Genomic DNA, 15,316 nt, shown 5'->3' on the forward strand with positions numbered 1-15,316 from the left:
TCAGAAACCAAGCCCTGCTCTCCTCTACCTGAGGAACTGAAAATGGTGAAGACGTGGAACCTTGATAAATAGGGCAGTGGACAGATTGAGGGACGGTCTGGTGCCTTAGGTGTAAGGGTCTGAAAGGGTTAATGCCAAGGAGTGCTACGTAGACTGAGATGGGGGGAATAGCTTTGTGTCTCTCAAAGCTGGAAGCCTCAAGTCACCCTGATCGTCTCAGTGACTGTGTGGATCAGCCCATTGCCATAACTGGTCTTCAAACTCTAACTCTGCTTCTCTGCCCCTGGATGCCGCCAGACCCACTGAGTTTCTCCAGCATTTCCTGTTTTCTTATGGATTAACTGGCACCTTGTTTGAGACAAGAGCCTTTTCTCATGGCTCAGTGGTTAGCACTGCTGCCTCACAGCGCCAGGGACCTGGGTTCGATTCCAGCCTCAGGCAACTGTCTGTGCACATTGTCCCTGTGTCTGTGTGGGCTTCCTACGGGTGCTCTGGTTTCCTCCCACAGTCCAAAGATGTGCAGGTCAGGTGGATTGGCCATGCTAAGTTGCTCATAGTGTCCAGAGATGTGCAGGCTGGGTGGGTTAGCCATGGGAAATGCGGGGATATGGTGGTCTGGATGGGATGCTCTCCAGAGGGTTAGTGTGGACTTGATGGGCCGAATGGCCTTCTTCCGCACTGTAGGGATTCCATGATTCGTAAGAGTAGCACGTGAATTTCCTCAAGTGTGTTGGAGCAGTCGGGCCCTGCAGATGCTTATTCGATGAATCCATCAGATGGGACACCACACCATGGTGAGCTGTGGGTGAGGAACCCACAGGCTGGTGGCACTTCACTGGATGGGCGCTAGATCCACAGAGGTGGCTTTCCGGGGCCTGTCCAGGTTATGATTGGACCCAGAGGCTCTGTGTTGCCAACAGGGAGGTGGGCACGAAAGGCAGCCCTTGTGACCTGGTCTCCTGGTGGAACATCTTTTCCCAGCCAGCCTCTCTGCTCTTCTATCTCTCTCTCTCTCTCTCTCCCCCTCCCTCTCTCTCTCTCTCTGTCCCCTTCCCCAACTAAAAGATTGTGAATGTTCTTACAGCCTGCCAGGGCACCTCTGTGTTGAGGCAAGCTAACGATCACAGATCAAGACATCAGTGACAGCCATCTTGCCCAGCAGAGCCGTCAAGAGGCCTCCTGTCCTGTGATTGGCTGGCAACATCTGCATGGCTGGTCACGATCACACGGCTGATCATGGGAGCTTGCAATGTCTCCTGCATTCTAACAGCGACCATGATTACAAACTTACTTGATTGACTGCAAAGCACTTTGAGGGAATCTCCTGAAGTCACAGAACATAGAATTCCTAGAGTGTGGAAACAGGCCATTCAGCCCAAGTCCACACCGACCCCTAACTAACGCACCAAGCCCACACATCCTGAACACTGTGGATAATTTAGCACAGCCAATTCACCTGGCCTGAACATCTTTGGACTGTGGGAGGAAACCCACACAGACGCGGGGAGAATGTGCAAACTCCACTCAGACAGTTGCCTGAGGCTGGGATCAAACCTGGGTGCCTGGCGCTGGGAGGCAGCAGTGCTAACCACTGAGCCACTGTGGCACCCAATAAAAGGTACTACACAAATGCACTCAACATAACTGCATCCAACCAGCAAAGGGAGCGAAGGTCCTTCTAGTTTCAGTCCCACCTCTTCATTTGCATCAAGATCCAGGAACTGAACCAAACCAGAGTCTGATCTTTAGTTCATGGACTGTTGTGTAGGTGGGACTTTCTAGACCTGGTAAAACTGGGCACTATTGAAGATCTCACAAAGGGAAAAGAGAGTCCAGTCTAAACGTTCCACCACACTCCCTTCTGTTTATGTCAATTAATGGCCAACAGAGGAGTTGGTGGGGGGGGGGGGGGGGGGGGGGGGGGGGGAGGGGGAAGGGGGGGAGGGGGAAGGGGGGGAGGGGGAAGGGGGGGTGGTGAGCCCACAAACCATGTACATCCACAACCAGGAATATAGGCAGCATCTGCTTGGAATAGGACCCGTGTACATTTCCACAATCTAGGTGATAAAATGGCACATTGTGGCAGCCAGTTCCACCTTCCCACTCTCCCTGATTCAACCCGCTATCTGGTGGAGATGCTCCACCACCAAACACTGGGAGGTTTGAAAGTTGTCTTCACTTCCTGCCCGGCCAGAGCTCTATTCCTCAGGCATTCCTCCAGAGCTGAGCTCCAAACTCCTCACCATCCCTAAGCTGAGGGTTCAGCTAGGAGGAGGGAGTATACTAACGAGGCCTGTTTCCTCTAGAATTCAGAAGGTTAAGGGGTGATCATGATATTTACAGGAAAAGACACGGGAGACAAAGATGAACTATTTCCACTGGTTGGGGATTCTACAACTAGGGGCAGGGTCTGAGAATTAGGGCCAGACCATTGAGGGGTGATGTTAGGAAGCCTTTTTACACACACAGGTGTTTGGAGTGCTCTTCCACAAATGGCAGTGGATGTGGGATCTGTTGTTAATTTTAAATCTGAAATGGATGAGGTTTTGTGAAGCAAAGGTATGAAGGAAAGGCAGGTATGTGGAGGTAGGCCAGAGATCGGCCGGGATCTCATTGAAAGGTGGAGCAGGCTCAAGGGGCTGAATGGCCTCGTATGCCTGCCCACACCTTGACCTGTGGAAAGTCCCCCAACACCACCCCTGTCTCAACTCAGCTGCCCCTGAAACCTCCTAGCCATTTGCCAGCTCGAGGTTTGACTTCTCCAATAAAATCAGAATGTGCTGGAGAGTCTCTCTGTTGTGACCTGGTAGCATCTACGGGAAGAGAAACAGAATTAACATTTCGAGTCAGTTACAACCCCACTCGGCATATTTTCCAATTTGCTTTGAGCCAGTCTTCAGGCCTTCATTGACTTGTACGCAACCAAAACCTCCAATGGCCTCTATCCTAACTCACATCAAGTCCTGATTACCCATCAGCCCCGTGGTTGCTGACCTTGCCTGACTTTTAAACCTCTCGCACATTCTTTTCAAATCCCTGCATGGTCACACCATTCCCCACCTCTGTAGCCTTCGACCCCAATACCCTCCAAGATATCCGCAATCCTCCAATTCTGGCCTCTTAACCAGTCCCACTTTCCTCTCTTGACGACTGTGCCTTCACTGCCTGGACCCAGAGAGAACCGGCTCCCTAAATCACTCTGCCTTCAAATGTTTGGGCACAGAAATCTGATGTGGGACTGAAGGAGCACTGCAGAGGGGGGGCATCAAATTGTGGTCCGTCTGTCTGGATGGGAAAGATCCCATTGCAAAGACAGGCAGAGGAGTTCTCTGTTATGTCCTGGTCAGTATTTCCCCTTCAATCAATATCCCACTGATTACTCCTCACCAGAACATCACCTTTATCTGGGAGCTTGCAAATTGACTGCCACATTTTCTACAATATTTCAAAAAGAACAACATCGGCTAAAATGTGCTTTGAGAAAGCTGGTGGGCATGGGGAAGTGCTATATAATTGCAGAAAGACACAATGATGTTCTTTCTTTAAGATGCTCAATAAAACCTTCCTCTTTGACTAATGCGTGGTGATCTATCTTTAGTAATCCCACTTTGTGCTGCTTGGTACTGATTCCATTGCTGTGAAGATCAGAACGGCCAGTGATGTTACAGGTGCAATATGAATGCAAGTTGTTTTTGTTATTGCTTCTTGAGTTTTAACAGATCGCAATTGTGATTTGTTACAAACTCTTCAGGGATTTGATTGTTGCACCGAGGATTGTCAAACTCCTACCTCTGATCCTGCAGCAATAATGCTGTCGGTCATTGAAATACAGATCAATGGTCATAGATAACAAGAATAACGGGTACACAGCATAATACAAACTGCACTGATATTGGACTGAGTTCTGAGAATGTTTCTCCCTTTCAATAGTGATCCTCTGATCTGAAGGTGACAGTGGCTCGGTTTGGACGCTCCTCTGAAGTGCGGTACCTCTGACAGTGGCACCCTTTCAGTCTGGCATTGCAGTGCCAGGTTTGAATTGGTGTGCTCAGCTCTCTGTTACGGGACACCCTTTGGGACTCGGGACACCAGCGTGCTCCCCACAGGAATCATGTCTGACACAGGGCTGAAGAGAATTCTCAACTCGCTCAAAACAATCCACAGCAGCCAAGTCATTCAGAAAGGTCGAGAGCGTGCATTCAGCCAGGTGTGTCTTTTGGGCTAATCTCCGAGAACCAAGCTGACCGAATACCATCTGAAAAGGCAGGCAATGTAATTTTTGTTCCCTTAATTACTGACAATATTCTGGTATGGTCAGGTTGCTAACACGCTGCATTATAGTGACCTCTGAAGACCTTCAGGTCACTACAGTGGCAAAGAGCAACTATTCAAATCATCAAGCTTTCAAATGGAGTGTTTACTGTAGCAGGAACAGTGTAGTCAGCTGCGATTGGGGCAACTTCTGTTTCCTCACATAATATTCTTTCTGGTGCTGTTTAAGGTAGGACCCAAGGTTCCTTTGTAACTCTATGAGATTGCAAGAGGAGTATTATGTCAGACATAAAGACCACCAATAGGCCATTTGGCCCATCTAATCCATGTTTATGGTCCTCTCAAGCCTCTTATTTTTCCTCATCGATAGAGCCCATTGTACAGCCCTTGTGGCAGTGTGGCACCTCTGAGCTAGGAGCCCAGGCTGAGCTGCTGCAGAGGTTGGTTGGAAAATACCTGGATGGCTCTTCTCCTTGCCCCTCGTGTTTTTTTTCTAGCCCATCCTTAAAACATATCTAATGGTATTCCCTTGAAACTGCCTCTCGAGCAGTGGGTTCCACACTCTGACTGCTGTCTGGATGACAATGTTTCCTGCAAATTCCACGCCCAACCTTGCAGGACCACCTCCCATTGACCACATCCTGTCTCTCGATGTCCACCGTCAGCCACATCGTACAACTGAGGTGGCAATTCCATGAAGACACACGACAGAACACGTCTAATGGCTCAGAGCTGAATCCAGCAGAGGCCATTACAGCTGTACCCCTGCACCAAATTCATATCGATATCCTCTCCTTATACAACAGCATCATTCCCACACACCAGTTGTCGATAGCAGTGACAAAGGCTTGATTAGATCTTCAGAGAATCCTTACAGCATGGAGGCAGGCCACTCAGCCTGTCTAGTCCACACCGACTCTCTGAAGAGCATCCCACCCAGACCCACACCCCTACCCTATCCCTATCTTTTGATTAGATTAGATTCCCTACAGTGTGGAAACAGGCCCTTCGGCCCAACCAGTCCATTCCGACCCTCCGATGAGTAACCCACCCAGACTCATTTCCCTCTGACTAATTCACCTAACACTACGGGCAATTTAGCATGGCCAATTCATCTGACCTGCACATTTTTGGATTGTGGGAAGAAACTGGAACACCCGGAGGAAACCCACGCAGACACAGGAGGAATGTGCAAACTCCACACAGTCAGTCGTCTAAAGCTAGAATTGAACCTGGGATCCTGGCGCTGTGAGGCAGCGGTGCTAACCATTGAGCCACCATGTTGCCCCTATCCCTGTAACCCCATCTTCTTGTGCTTAGAGCATCAGTTGCACATTGTGTTTTGTAGTCTGAAATTCAATTACTTGTATTGGTGTACAGCCTGGGTAGATGTTTCCTGTGGGACAGGCACTATATGAATGCAGTAATAGGGGCACAGCTCTTAGTTCACTATGAAGAAACAAGATGCAACCTCTGTGGAACTGTTTCATTTTGAATTGTTGCAACATTAAGTTGATGTCAGCTCCCAAGAGGCCTCGTAGGAGGGTCACTAACTCACGGACAACGTTTCAAGGTAACTGGCAAAGAAACTGGAGGAAGATGAGAATTTCGTTTCAACACAGCAAGTTTCCAGATAGAACATGACAGAGTCAATCGTAACTTTTTTAAAAAGGGAATTGGAGAAATCTGACAGACAGAAGAGACAAGCAAGCTGATCCAACCTACCCCACAAGGTCAGATTATTTTAACAAAGATTGTGTTTAGCGTGGAGGGTCCAGTTGAGCACTGGATTGTTCCAAAGTCCTGGAATACAAGCCTAAGGGAGTGCAGGTGCAGAGGAACCTGGGTGAACACGTGCAAAGACCATTGAACATCACAGGTCAGATGGAAAGGACAGTTTGTAAAGCATGCAGTGTTCTCAGTTTAATTATGAAAGGCGTAAAGTACTAGGGCAAGGAGGTGATGTTGAACTTGTCTAAGGCACTGGTTAGACCTCAGCTGGAGTATTGGGTACCATTGTTAGTGCCTCGTTACAGCGAAGATGCGAACACCCGAGAGAGAGCGCAGAAGCGATTTCCAAGAACGGTTCCAGGAATAAGAAACTTCAGTTGGGTGGATAGATTGATGACGTTGGGACTGCTTTCCTCAGAGAGAAGGTGACTGAGATGAGATTTGACAGAGGTTTTCAAAATCACGAATGGGCTGGACAGACTAGACAGGGAGAAGCAGTCCCTCGAGGAATAAGATCAGAGAACATAGATTAGAAGCAATCTGCAAACTAAACAAGGGTAGTGTGAAAAAAAGCAATCACTTTCCCACAGCGTGTAGCTAGGGTATGAAGTGCACTGCCTGGTAATGTGGTTGGGGCAGGTTCAGGTGAGACGTTCAAGATGGCATTGGGAGTTTTTCTATAGAAACAGTGTACACAGACATGGGTAAAAACCAGGGGATTAGCACTAGATAACAAGCATACAGGGCCAAATGGCCTCATAGACCTGTAACGATTTTGGGATTCTGTGATGAATGTTGGAAGAGGTATCAGAGTCAGCTGACCTATCAGTGGACTGCAATATTGCCATGGAGATATGTGATGGCAGAATTAATAACATTGAATATAATTAATTGCTATGGTGGGTTTAACTGGCAACTGCTCATACAAATATCGAAACTTTTTTTGATTAAAGTGGCCGTTTAAGGGGTGGTTCATTAGTTAGTCATAGAGATGTATGAAATCAGGCATGGAAATAGACCCTTCGGTCCAACTCGTCCGTGCTGACCAATTATCCTAACCTAATCTAGTTCCATTTGCCAGCACTTGGCCCATATCCCTCTAAACCATTTTTATTCATATATCCACCCAGATGCCATTTAAATGTTGTAATTGTAGCAACCTCCACCACTTCCTCTGGCAGCTCATTCCATACACGCACCACCCTCTGTGTGAAACCCATTGGGTCCCTTTGTAAATCTTTCCCCTCTCACCCTAAACCAATGTCCTCTAGTTCTGGATTGCCCCACCCCAGGGAAAAGACCTTGTCAATTCACCCTATCCATGCACCTCATGATTTTATAAATCACTATTAGGTCACCCCTCAGCCTCCGACACTCCAGCCTATTCAACCTCTTCCTATAGCTCCAACCCTGACAGTTAGTGAGGTTAATCACTTTTAGTTTGCTCAAAGTAGTACCCTACCTCTCAGCCAGAGGCCCAACCACCAAACAACCCACTTGATGTTCACACATGGAAGACCCACTGGAGATGAGCACTTGTGGTACTGTACTCCAGCAGCAGGCACTGCCCTTGGAGGAGGACGGGCAATCACTTGTTAGACGTCTCCACAATGAATGGCAACATAGTGGTAGCTCGCATTAATCACAAAGCGTTGCAGGTTTGACTGAAGTAATGATACTGCTCCAATATTTCCGGTCTCTCACATCTCCTAAACTAAGGACGTGGCTACCCTTCCAGATGGAAGATCAGACTCTTTACTCCCAGGGAGTTTGCCGCCCAGCTCTCAATCCGCATCACTAAAATATATCACAGCCTCATTGCTGGTCGTGATGTGGGAGCCTCCAACCCTGGCCACCTTACACAGTAGTGAAAAGTGCACACTCTTCCGGCACCTTCCTTTTCTGCTTCCTCAGCAGGAAGAGTGCACAAAGTTTCGAAAGAAGCCATTGAATAAAACATCTGTGTGTGTGTGTGTGTGGTGTCAATAGCAGCCAGCCCTTTACTGAGGAGCTGACTCTAATGCTGTAGTAGACTGAGCAACACTTATGGAACTCAGCAAGTTAAACCAGTGCAAACGTCAGGTGAGAGAAACATAAAAGTTGGTGGATAACAGGGCCACAGAATGCAGACATCATTAAATCAGTCCCATTTGAAAAGCACAGATTCTGTCCCACATTGACAATGGAAACCAATGTCACACTCTAATTACAATCTACTACCACTGAAGGCATTGCAGTGCCTAGTTTACACAGGTGCGGATAGAAACACCCAACTTACACAGATTTGACATGAAGTGCATTCAGGCAAATGTAACAGAGTGTTAGCGACTTTTAAAACGTCAACAGTTTACAAACTGGCAAAGCCCCATTCAGTATCTGAAACTAGACGGAAAGGCAGAGCTGAAAATGTGTTGCTGGAAAAGCGCAGCAGGTCAGGCAGCATCCAAGGAGCAGGAGAATCAACATTTCAGGCATCAGCCCTTCTTCAGGAATCTTGGATGCTGCCTGACCTGCTGCGCTTTTCCAGCAACACATTTTCAGCTCTGATCTCCAGCATCTGCAGTCCTCACTTTCTCCTCCTAGACGGAAAGGCAGCCAAGTCATCCCAATGTTCAAACCTTTCGTATGCAGGTCACTTTGCCTACATTGCATTGTGGTTTGGACGCTGTATTTTGAATGGCACTTATAAGAATCGAAAAAGATCTTTGTCTCCGTTGCTTTTAACAAAACCCAAGTATATTGAGCCTTACTGGTGAGCTCCTGACGATGAGTGTTTTACATTACAAATGGTAATGTTAGACTTCCAGCAGTGCACGACAATTAACGCAAAGCAGCACCATAACATTGGCCATTTTGGTCTTATAAAACTGTTATAACCTGCAATTTTCTAAAATATACTGCCAGGTATTCTGAAATGTATCTTCAGCAGCTAAAATTAAAACCTCCTCCACAACGTTTAAGTTGTTGACAGAACCTTAGGTGTTTGCCTGGTTGCTCTGACCACGTGTGATTAGTTTTAATCATCCTTTCACTCCTTGATAACATTGAAGCTTATCGCAAGAAGAAAGTCAAACCATTTTAGAGGCACATGATTTGGCTGTTCTTTTCACAAGCTGACCAGAGTCTTTTTTACATTCAGGTTTTTAAAATGCACATTTGAAGGCCAAACACAGAGCATGCCGGAGGGGGTGAAAACTAGTTTACTTAAGCAAGATGATTAGAGACATTTCATCATGCAGAGTTTGAGTGTAAAGATCTGTAAACCAGGAAGTAAAACATTGACATATTCAACACTGCCTCCAATGAAACACTGTTGTCTTCTGTAACCATCTATTTGCTTTAATAAATGCTACAATAAATTAATTTAATGCACATTCTTTTTTAAAAGAAAAAATATCCAGTTATCACATCATTTTATGAACGTGTCACATTTATCCAGAAGGGGGGAAGAAAACTTGTTTGGGAACCAAAGCATCAGAACTTGCCCAAAAATCAATGAGGAAACAATTCTTTTTCGTTTTCACCCTTCTCAGATAAAAACGGGACAAATCGGCGGGACTGGGCAGGGGGTAGGCAGGGAAGTGGTTGATGTGGCAGCAAATAGAATGTCAAACGTGTGACTAAATAGCCAAAAGTTTAAAAATATTAAATGTTCAATATGACAGAACTCAGTTCTGCATTGAACATTGATGCTCAATGGCCTCAAGTCATTCCTCCCACGCTGAGCTCCCCCCAGTGGACAGATCCAGCTATACCACACGCACACAGATAGAAAGAGGGGAGCAGGCAGCCCACTGTCCAGTATAACATTTTAACCCTTTGGTTTCTACTTTGGTTTGCCATCAACAGGCAGGCTCTCCAGCAGACACTTGAGCTGCTCCTCTCCCAGTTTGATCTTGTCCTCCAGCTCCCTTTGCTCAATAATAAGGGCCGATTTCATCTTCACAAAGTGCTCGTAGTCCTGGAGGAGCTCGTCTGTCAGGTAACTGGACAGAATGTCAAACACCACCCCCTCCCTCCTGTCCAAGTTCTCCTTCAGCTCCTTGGCATCTTCATGTTGCCTTGTGAGCAGCTTTTGTTTTTGAGTGAGCGTCTTCTACAAAATGAAAAGAAAACAGAAATCACTTGTGGATTGCTGAGAGGAGAGGTGGGATTGCTGAATCTTTTCAATTGCATTTATCTGGATAAATACAAGAATGCCAAATTTCAAATGATCACACAATTTGTGGAGGTGTGGGGGTTGTTGGGAAGGTACATTTGAAGGCCATTCTTTTCTGTCTCTTACTACAGAATATACACTAGCATGTTATCCTGATCTCTTCTGCACAATCCTTTGGGGAGCTGAGATTCTGTAAAAGAACCAACACACAAGGCAAGGGAAATCTCCTCACTCTTGTTTTAATACTACCTCCCAGTTATTCTTGGTTAGTCTCGTCTCAACTCTCCAGAAGGTGGGGTGTCTGCTGGGTTGAGGTTTATGACTGATGGTTGCATGCACTCTCTCAGGTCAGTTCAGTGTGTCAGCAATCTCAGAAGGCATTGCTGGGGCCTGCATATATATATTATATAAATATATAGTACATATACATATGTCTGTGTTATATACACATGCATGACATTCTAGTGGCAATCACTGGCTACTGTTCCGATCTGTGGCTGTTTATTCTCCCTGGAGTGGAGTTATTCCTCCTCTGCGTAGCTGACCTGCACACGGTCGACCCAAGAGTTCAGGACGGCCTCAGATTTTAGGGGCTATCTTTGTTTCAGTGGGTAGCACTCTCACATCCGAGCCAGAAGGTTGTGGGTTCAAGCCTCACACCACAGGCACCTCAGCACAATATCCAGACTGACACTCTGGGAGTGCTGCACTGTCCCTCGTGAATGAGGCATTATCCCGAGACCCTGTTTGCCTTCCCAGGTGCAAGGAAAAGGTTCCACGACGTTAGTTTTAATAGCAGGGGAGATCCTCCTAGTGGTCTGGCCAATATCTATTCTTCAACCAACATGACCAAAACAGATGGCCTGGTGATCATTTCACAGATGTTTGTGGGATCTTGCTTTGTGCAATTGAGCCTGCTGCGGGACCAAGTACAGCAATGACTTGAAAAATATTTCATATTTTAAAAATGCCTTGCAATGTCTTTTTATAGTGAACGGTGCTATATAAATGCAAATTCTGTCATCTTCCTAATTCTATGGCCAGCACTGTCCTGTGGATATGCAAAAACACCAGGACTAGGAACCCAAATGTTTTGACATCTATGATCCTAAAATTATCTTCATTTGGTCTCTATTGTGTATCCTCAAATTAAAATGATTATTTTTAATGACAGGGTGACATAGAGGCATCGAGTAATATAACATGGAAACAGGCCATTCGGCCCAAATTGATCCATGCTGACCAAGGTGCCCACCCAGCTAGTTCCAATTGCCCACATTTGGTTCATATCCCTCTAATCCCTTCCCATCCATGTACCTATCCAAATGTTTTTTTTAAATGTTGCAATTGTACCTAACTCAAACACTTTGGCTGGTAGCCCATTCTATACATGCACCACACTCTACATGAAGAAATTGCCCCTCTGCTCCTTCTTAAACCTTTTCCCTCTCACCTTAAACCTAGTTTTCAATTCCCTCTCCTAGTCATGCTGTAGATGGCTGGAATGCAATGGCTAAGTCCCTGGAATAACTCCAGTTAATATTTAATATTAATTAATATTTCGGTGAACAGTGGAAATCATCATATTCAGCAGTGAGTTTATGAGTTACAAGGCATTCAGTAGATCACTCCGGCAAAGTGCAGCAGATGTTGGAAATGTGAAACCAAGACAGAGAATGGAGAAACTCAGCAGGTCTGGCAGCGTCTGTGCGGAGAGAGAGAAACAGAGTTAATTTTTCGAGTCTAGTATGCGTCGTCCTTTGAGCGATGAGAAAGAGAAAGTTCTGAAGAAGGGTCACTGCACTTGAAATGTTAGCTCTGTTTGTCTCTCCACAGATGCTGCCAGATATAGGAAGGGTACATAGATAGGAAGGGTTTAGAGGGATATGGGCCAAATTGTGGGAAATGGGACTCGGTTAGTTTAGGATATCTGGTTGGCGTGGATGAGTTGGACAGTAGGGTCTGTTTTTGTGCTGTACATCTCTATGACTCTACAACTGCAGATTATTATGTACCTGATTAAACTAGGATGGTGTCACTGGCATTGTCAATCTTCAATGTCTCTCCCATGTTGCTCCAAGGCAGCATTGGGTACTCCCCTTTAACTGCTGGTAGCACTTTGGAACAAGCCAAAGATCATTTCAGAGGGAACTTCAGAATCAACCACGTTGGTTTAAGACTGGAGTCACCTAGCAGTCAGGCTGGGTGAGAATGGCAGCTTTTCTCCCTAAGGTAAACAATTCACCCAGCTTCTTGATTTTTTTTTAAACTGATACTAATTGTACGTTTGCAAAGTCTGTAAACAAGTCCCCTCACTGACACGTCGGGATTGGAATATACTCAAAGTGCCGCACTGGTGTTGCATTCACTTTGAAGGATAATGTGGGACATTGTTCATTTTGAAAGAGAGAACAAAAGAACAGCATTATTTAATTAGCAGAAAACTGCAGAGTGCTACAAAACAGAGGGACTTGGGGTTACTTGTGCAAGAATCACAGAAAGCTAGCACACAGATACAGCAAGCAATCAGGAAGGCTTATGGGATGTTGGCCCTTATTTCAAAGGGGGTTAGAGTGTAAGAGCAGGGATGTCTTGAATTGAATTTATTGTCACATGTACCGAGGCACAGTGAAAAGCTTTGTCTTGTGAGCAATACAGGCAGATCACAGAGTTAAGTAGCATAGATAAATAAATAGCTAAGTCTTAATACAACTGTGCAAGGTTCTGAACTGTTTTGGTCCCCTTATTTAAGGAAAGATACATAACCTTGATTGGAGGCAGATTGGAGATGGTTCACTTGGATGATCCCTGCTACAGGGATTGTCTTATGAGAAAGAGCTAAACAGCTTGAGACTGTACTCACTGGGGTTTTAAAAAAAAAAAGAGGTGATCGCACTGAAATCTACAGGATTCTGAAGGGGACAGGGTAAACGCTGAGGGGGTGTCTCTCCTCATGGGAGAGTCTACAGCCAGAGGGTGTCGTCTCAGAATTACAGCAGGGGTAGGAGTCGGGGAGCAATTGAAGGCTGAGATGAGGAAGAATGTCTTCTCTCAGAGGGCTGGGTGTCTTTGGAACTCTGTGGTGCAGCACAGTCCCGGGGTATATTTAAGGCTGAGATAGATAGGTCCGTGATCGGGAGGGGAATGAAGGACGACAGGTAAGGCCCAGCAAAGTGGATGTGAGGAATGTCAGATTCTATTGTTGGCAAGCAGGGTCGAGGGGCTGAACGGCCTACTCCTGCTCCTATTTCTTATGGTTCCCTCAATTATCAGTGCAGCCCTGGGATACTGCTGCAGTATTGTACTCGATACACTGTATAATAATATCAGTGCTTTAATCTGTCGTCCTACAAGTTTTAAACAGGGCGGTCCGTCTCGGAGCCACATACCCGCTCGTCTGGAGAGGCCTCCTCGTCCAGGGTATTGAGGGCATTCTCTACTCTGGCCAGCCGACCAGACAGCGACAGCAGCAGGTTGACCACTTTGTCCAGGTCGCCGATGAACATCCGGAACTTCTCAAACTCATTGGGCTTGCAGACTTGCTTGACAATGGCCTCCACCTCGTTGCCTAGGAGATTGTTGGCCTGGATATCGTCCTGCAGGCTCTCTCGGGCCTCACGCAGCACTTGCAGCTTCTTGCTGATGCTGTCGATCAGCTCTTGCTGTAGGAGCAAAAACAAGACGCCATTTTACCGACCAACATCACACAGGAGAAAAGCACCAAGGCCCTCAATGTTCAGAGACGCCGCATCGCCAGCCCAAATCCTCCCACAATCTCGGACAGTTTAACTTCAACTCGCACCCCTCACCTTTCCAGGTGTACCCTTGTTAAGGCAACATCATAACCTGGATATGAAACTGGGCATGCACAAGGAAGAAAGTGGGTACATTTGTGGCTTCAGATCCAGTGGTTCTTGTTTTGGGTAAATGTAACTTGGCAGTGGAAGAAATGGAAAAAGAAACAAACGGAAAACTCTCCCTGCGGTCTGGTTTTAATATGCGTTATTATGAAAAGAAGTAACCTACGTCTTAGCTTACAAATCTAGGCACTTCAGTCCTGGGGAGATGCTGAGTTGTAGCCTTTGCTACATCAGTACATTAAGCAGAGGCCACATGTGGCTCACTGGGAGTCTAGATGAGGCAAATCAATAATTAAATAATGGATAACAGAGTCACTGGGTAGAAGATCTCAATATTCGTGTTTGCAGAGTGTGGCGTGCATAGAAACATGGGGACTTTTTGGTGACAGGTTGAAATAAGAAGCAGAGATTGAGAGTGTTTTTCCAATTATTGTGTGTGTCTGGATAGTGCCGTTGTCAATGTTTGTTAATAAATGTTTACATTTATCTCTTATTCTATAGAATCTGATTGTGTTTTCTATGACAATGATTGCATGTGGCTGATTCCAGGATTCTATATCCAAAACAATAACATCAGTGGCACTAAAGTCTTGCTTCGGTGCTCTTAGTCTTAAATAGTAAGCTGGGATTTGGCAGAATTGTGGAGCTTTGTACCCTACAAAGTATTTGAGGCAAAAAGCAGATGCATATTTAAGGGAGTGAATGAGCTAAGTACATGATGGAAAAGGAAAGAGATGGATTTGTTGACAGAGTGCACTGGGAGATAGTATGGAGCATCAGCAGACGAGTTGGGCTGAAAGGCCTCTTCCTGGCCTGCAAATCCCTTGTGAGTAAGGCGACTTGAAAACAGTAAGGGGCCATTAATAGAGAATCCGACTCGAGAAATGAGAAAGCTCTTTAACAGCAGTGCTATCGATGGTTCTGCTCTGTGTAAAGGTTCCATTCCGGTGAGGACATTGGGCAATTCAAACCATGACTCACTCTCACACTGTCGAGGAGTGGGCTGGTTAAGTCTGGAGTGGGGCCCAGCTAACTCCACCTTGTCACTTGACAGGATGATTGTTCAGCTCTGTGAGGGAGCCCACTCAAGACAAACAAACAGACACAGCATCTGCACTGGAGCCAGACAGCAGCGTCACTGACATCATGGTGGTGTGCCTACTGTTGTTAGCTCTGCCTTGGCAAACCACACTCTTCTCTCTTGGTGCCCTCTCTTGTCACACCTTGGCCTTGTTGACCTCTCTTCCCACAGTAACCTGAGGGTGTTTGGCGTGTCAGCAACAGGTCTTTCCAA

At 46.2% G+C, this 15,316-nt stretch overlaps 1 protein-coding gene across 7 annotated transcripts in view; it reads right to left on the minus strand.

Annotated features, from left to right (window-relative positions):
- Nucleotides 1-9,219: 9,219 nt before the first annotated feature.
- Nucleotides 9,220-15,316, minus strand: part of shroom2a (shroom family member 2a) — a 222,176-nt gene continuing 216,079 nt past the window's right edge. For 5 of the 7 annotated variants that reach the window (XM_072584500.1, XM_072584502.1, XM_072584505.1 and 2 more), the window contains 2 exons: nt 13,552-13,824; nt 9,222-10,099 (listed from right to left, as the gene is read on the minus strand). In XM_072584500.1, the coding sequence (XP_072440601.1) occupies nt 9,830-10,099; nt 13,552-13,824 (543 nt within the window). In that variant the 3' untranslated portion in view covers nt 9,222-9,829. Of the gene's footprint in view, nt 10,100-13,551; nt 13,825-15,316 lie in introns of all 7 variants that reach the window. The other 2 variants (XM_072584506.1, XM_072584501.1) reach the window with 2 other exon arrangements.

Source organism: Chiloscyllium punctatum, chromosome 15 (genome assembly GCF_047496795.1).
Source record: "Chiloscyllium punctatum isolate Juve2018m chromosome 15, sChiPun1.3, whole genome shotgun sequence".
NCBI classification, from domain to species: domain Eukaryota; kingdom Metazoa; phylum Chordata; class Chondrichthyes; order Orectolobiformes; family Hemiscylliidae; genus Chiloscyllium; species Chiloscyllium punctatum.